The sequence below is a fragment of the Nicotiana sylvestris genome, chromosome 3 (genome assembly GCF_000393655.2).
Source record: "Nicotiana sylvestris chromosome 3, ASM39365v2, whole genome shotgun sequence".
In the NCBI taxonomy this organism is placed as follows: domain Eukaryota; kingdom Viridiplantae; phylum Streptophyta; class Magnoliopsida; order Solanales; family Solanaceae; genus Nicotiana; species Nicotiana sylvestris.
Genome location: NC_091059.1, coordinates 97,211,864 through 97,217,591, shown reverse-complemented (window position 1 = coordinate 97,217,591; position 5,728 = coordinate 97,211,864). Strand labels below are relative to the sequence as shown.

The 5,728-nt window shown below is 45.0% G+C and overlaps 1 protein-coding gene across 1 annotated transcript; it reads left to right on the top strand.

Moving 5' to 3' along the window:
- The first annotated feature begins 205 nt into the window (after positions 1–205).
- On the top strand, positions 206–983 carry LOC138887718 (uncharacterized). Its single transcript, XM_070169496.1, has 3 exons — positions 206–319; positions 428–882; positions 974–983. Exons 1-3 carry the CDS (start codon positions 206–208, stop codon positions 981–983), a joined length of 579 nt encoding a protein of 192 aa, XP_070025597.1.
- The last annotated feature ends 4,745 nt before the right edge of the window (positions 984–5,728 follow it).

The following is a 5,728-nucleotide window of genomic DNA, read 5'->3' as shown; positions in this document are numbered from 1 at the left end:
CTGGAGAGCAATACAGAGTGAGTTGGGGACCCGTGTAAAGCTCAACACAGCCTTTCATCTACAAACCGACGGACAATCAGAGCAGACAATTTAGATCTTGGAGGATATGCTCATAGCATATGTGATTGACTTCGGAGGGCAGTGGGATCAATTCTTGCCTTTGGCTGAGTTTGCTTACAACAACATTTATCGGTCCAACATCGAGATGGCTCCATTTGAGGCTTTATATGGTCCGCGATGTTGTTCTCCCATTGGATGGTTTGAGCCTGGAGATGCTAAGTTATATGGTACTGATTTGGTAAAAGATGCCTTGGATAAGGTATAGTTGATTAAGGAGCTACTTCACATAGCACAATCTAGAAAGAAGAGTTACGAGGATCAGAAGGCATATGATTTATCATTTATGGTGGGTGAGAAGGTTCTCTAGAAGGTCTCGCCGATGAAGGAAATCATGAGGTTCGAGAAGAAGGGCAAGCTGAGCCCAAGGCTTATAGGTCCATTTGAGGTGTTGAGACGAGTGGGGGAGGTTGCTTATGGGTTTGCTTTACCTCCCAATCTATCAGGAGTTCATCTGGTTTTCCACGTGTCTATGCTTCAGAGGTATCATGCCGACAGGTCGCATATGTTAGACTTCAGCACGGTTCAGCTAGATGGGAGCCTGGGTAATGAGGAGGAGCCAATTGCCATTATTGATAGGCAGGTTCACCAGTTGAGGTCCAAGAATATTTATGCGGTAAAGGTTCAGTGGAGGGATCAATTAGTCGAGAAGGCAACTAGGGAGACTGAGGAGGACATGCGGAGCAGATATCCACACTTATTAAGCACTCCAGGTATGATTCTAGACCTGTTCGAGGAAGAATGTTTGTTTAAGAGGTGGAGAATGTAATGACTCGACCGGTCATTATGCTTTCTAGATCCCCATTCCCCTAAATATGACTTCCTGTATGTGTTTTAACTGTTTTATGACTTGCAGGGATGGTTAGTTTAGGATTTGGAAGGGTTCGTGTTGAAATCGGAACACTTGGTTCCTTAATGTTGGCTAAAGAGGGCTAAGTTTGACTTTGGTCGATGCTTTGAGTAAACGACCTCGGAATTGGGATTTGACAAATCCAATAGGTTCGTATGATGATTTTGGACTTGGGCGTATGCTCGGATTGGGTTTTGGATGACCCTGAAGCATTTCGGTGCTTAATATTGATAGTTGGCACCTTGAAGGTTTTAAAGTTCTTTAAATTTGGTTTGGAGTAGGTTTTGGTGTTATCGAGGTCCATTTGGGATTCCGAGCATGGGAATAGTTTCGTATGGTGATTTAAGATTTGCACGCATAATTTGGTCTCATTTCGAGTAGTTTAAGTATGTTTCGGCGCGTTCGGAGCAAGTTGGAAGAACTTGAAGTTCATAAGTTGATTCAATTTAGTTTGGTGTGTGATTCTTAGTTTTGATGTTGTTTTATGCGTTCTAATGGTTCGAGCAAGTTCGTTTAATGATTTCAAACTTGTTGGTATAATTAGTCGGGGACCCGGGGGCCTTTGATGTTAATCGGACGAGGTGCAAAACTCATTCGGACTTGGAAGAATAACTGAAGCACCAGGTTTCTGGTGTAATTGCACCTGCGAGGCTATGGCTGCATGTCTGAGCTTGCAGAAGCGAGCTGGGGATCACAGAAGTGGCATGAGGCTGGCCAGGCCTGGACCGCAGATGCAGCGAAGCTTCTGCAGAAGCGGGTTCGTAGATGTGGACCTGTCCGCAGAAGCGGGCTCGGAGATGCGCGACGTGGCCGCATGTGTGATGGGCAAGTGTCGAGCGTGTTCTGCAGAAGCGGATTTTTGACCGCAGAAGTGGTCCCGCAGAAGTGGAGATCCTTCCGCAAGTGCGAAAATACCACTAGGCAGAAGGGTTGCATTTAAGTCGAGATTTAGGCTCCTTTCTTCATTTCTCTCACTTGTTAGTTGAATATAAAGCTATTGGAAGAGGGATTTTCACCTAGCACTTTAAGGTAAGTGATTTCTATACAATGTGAGTTTAATACATAGATTATGGGCAGATTTTAACATGTAAAATTGCGAAGATTATGGGTTTAGATGGAAAACCTAGGTTTTGATAAAAATGGTATTTAACCACGAAAATTGTTATGGAAGTGAGTGGAAATCATATATTTGAGTTCGTGAGGTTATGGGTAAACACTTTCAACGAATATTTTCGGAATCTGGGCACGTGGGCCTAGGGATGAATTTTAGGAATTCTTCAATTGGGGTTGTGTAATCAATCTAATAGTTAGAATATGAACTTTTGAACATGTATTATTCAACTGCCTATAATCAATGCACATTCTCATAGTGCCATCTTTCTTCTTCACAAATAGAACAAGTGCACCCCAAGGTGACACACTAGGCCAAATAAACCCCTTATCAAGGAGTTCTCGAAGCTGGTCCTTCAATTCCTTTAACTCCACCGGTGACATACGATACAATGGAATAAAAATAGGCTGAGTGCCCGACACCTAATCAATATCGAAGTCAATGTCCCTGTCCGGTGGCATGCCCGACAGGTCTCCAGGAAACACATCCAGAAAATCTCTTACCACCGGAACCGAATTAATAGTAGGAGTCTCTCCACTGGCATCGCTCACGAAGGCCAAATAAGAAAGATAGCCCTTCCTAACTATCCGCTGGGCCTTCAAGAATGAAATCACTCTACTAGGAACATAATCCGATGAACCTTGCCACTTAATCCGTAGCACCCCCGGCATATCCAACGTCACCATCTTAGCATGACAATTCAGAATAGCATGACATGGAGACAACCAATCCATGTTCAATATCACATCAAAATCAACCATACTAAGTAGCAAAAGGTCTACTTGGGTCTCCAAACCCCCAATAGTCACCACACAAAATCGATATACGTGGTCCACAACAATAGTATCACCTATAGGAGTAGATACATGAACAGATGAAATAAGAGACTCGGGGGGAGTATCGAATAATGAGCAAAATATGACGACACATATGAAAAAGTGGAACCATGATCAAATAATACAACAACATCCCTGTGGAAAACTAAGATAATACTTGTGATCACACCATCTGAAGCAATAGTATCCAATCTAGAAGGGGGTGCATAGAAACGGGCCTGACCGCCACTTGATCTGCCTCCCCTTCTAGGGCGACCCCTAGTTGACTGACCTCCACCACGAGCTGGGTGGGTGGGGGTGAAGTAACTGGTGCTGAAGTCGAAGGCTAACTCCTCTACTGAGATGAACCCCCCACAAGGCGGGGACAACACCTCTTGATATGGCCCAAATCTCCACACTCAAAGCAATCTCTCCCTACAAATGGCGGTGGGGACTAATGGGAGCCCCGAGCACCGGGATACCCACTAGAAGAACCAAACATAGATGAGCCCTGAGCTGATGGTGCATGGGACAAACTCTAAGTTGGAAGGGCATTGAGAGATGAGTGGCCCTGATGTGAACTATGAGGACCATGGCCAGATAATCCACCACGGTGACTTGGACGAGCCATTTGAGCATGCCTAAAGAGATGACCCCTGCTGTGGTGAAACTGACCTCCAGAAGGAACACTGCCAAAAATACCAGATCCCCGATCCCTCTTGGCCTCCCTCTCAACTCGCTCCTGGCGGTGAACCGACTCTATCTCTTGAGCAATCTCAACCACCTCCTCAAAGGAAGCACCAGACACCCTCTCTTTGGTCATAAGAATCCGTAGCTGATATGCGAGGCCATCCACAAACCTCCTGATCCTCTCCCTGTCTGTAGGAATGAACCAAACAACATGATAGGCTAACTAAAAAAATCTCATCTCATACTGCTTCATAGTCATATCATCTTGACGTAACTGTTCAAACTGTCTGCGTAGCTCCTCTCTACGAGACTGCGGCACATACTTCTCTAGAAAGAGTACGGAGAACTGTTGCTAGGTAAGTGGCCCTGCACCAACAGGCATACGCCTCTCATAAGCCTCTCACCAAGTAAAGGCAGCTCTAGAGAAATAAAAGGTACTTAGTGAGACCCCACTAGTCTCCAGAATACCCGTTGTAAGGAAAATCCTCTGACACTTATCCAAGAAACACTGGGCATCCTCGCCTTCTGCGCCACTGAAAGTTGGAGGCTGAAGTCTATCAAACCTCTCCACTCTACGCTGCTTGTCATCAGGCATGATTGGAACCACATAATCCTGAGCAGGTGCATCCGGCTGGGCTGGTGGTGGCCCCAGTGTCTAAATTCCCCAAACAACATGCTCGGGTGTATGGGCGGCGGGGAGTCTAAGTGCCTCCCCAATCCTGAGAAGTAGCTGTTGTAGTAGTAACAGAGACTGCTAGAGAAAAACTAGTGCACACGGTCAGAATCTGAGCTAAGGTCCCTTGAAGACCTAGAATAATAATAGGCACAACCGGAGCTTGAGCTAGTCCCGCTGGTACATCCACAACTAGGACCTGATCATGTACTAAGGCAGCTGGTGGATCTACAGGTGCTGCCCTAGCTGTTGTCCGGGCTACACCTTTGCCCCGACTGCGACCTCAGCCCCTCACGGCCCCAACTGGTGGTACTGGTGGCTATCCATCCTAGAAGATAGCACGTGTCCTCACCATCTATAGAGAATAGAATAACAGAAGTTTAGTTGCCAGTATCAACAGATTCGCACGATAAGAATTCAAGAATGTGAAGTTTCCTAAGGGTTCTGCAGCCTCTCAAATATAACTACAAATGTCTCCATACTGATCCTCAAGACTCTATTAAACCCGCTCATGACTCATGAGACCTATGTAACCTAGGCTCTGATACCAACTTGTCATGACCCAAAGACTAACCCTGTTCTGATGGCGCCTATCGTGTTACTAGGTAACCCGACACATTATCAAAACAAATCTATGTTTTCATTTCAAAGATAATCCCTAAGCAATTTAGTATAAAACCTTCATAAAGGAGTTCAAATCAAAACAAAAGTGCAGAAAAGAAGCCCGACATCGGGGTGTCACTAGTCATGAACATCTACTACAATTTGTCTGACAATATCGAGACTAACATAGTCTGGAAAATAACTAAATAAAACTAAAGGAAGATAAGAGGGAGAAGAGCAATACTGCGATTGCGAGGCAGCTACCTTACTATCTCCAATGATCCGCTACTGAGTAAATGAACAACCGCTACCGTAGCCTGAGATACCTGGATTTGCACACAAGGTTCAGGGGGTAACGTGAGTACACCAACTCAGTAAGTACCAAGTCCAAACTATGGACTGATAGGTAGCGACAAACTTAACCTCAACAGTTAACGAAAAAAACTGTGCAAGAAAGTAGGCATGCTTTCAATTTAAGTATTCAACTTAAGTAGTAAAGTAAATACATATCTGGACAATGTAAAGTATAAAGCTGAGCTAATCTCTACGTGCCAATGTATGAAAATGTACCATGTAGCTCCACTCTCAAGTGCTCAACCACTCGGTACTGTATATGGCCATCCAATCCAGGGAAGATCCATCTCGTATATACACATCACCGACAACAGTCACTCAATACCAAAGAAGGCCATTCTAGCCATGTGGAGAAGATCCATCTCTAGGTATAAATGCTTCAGACAAGATCCATGTCCAGGGAAGATCCATCTCTCAATAATATCAACTGCTCTCACTGAGGGTGTGTTACAGACTCTAGAGGGGCTCCTACAACCCAAGCGCTAGCATAATCATCAATATAACCGCTGCGGCGT

Coding starts and splice junctions, on each gene's coding strand:
- LOC138887718 (XM_070169496.1), top strand. CDS start 206: ATGGCTCCATTTGAGGCTTTATATGGTCCGCGATGTTGTTCTCCCATT. Junction 320..427: donor TAAAAGATGCCTTGGATAAG/GTATAGTTGATT, acceptor AAGGTTCTCTAG/AAGGTCTCGCCGATGAAGGA.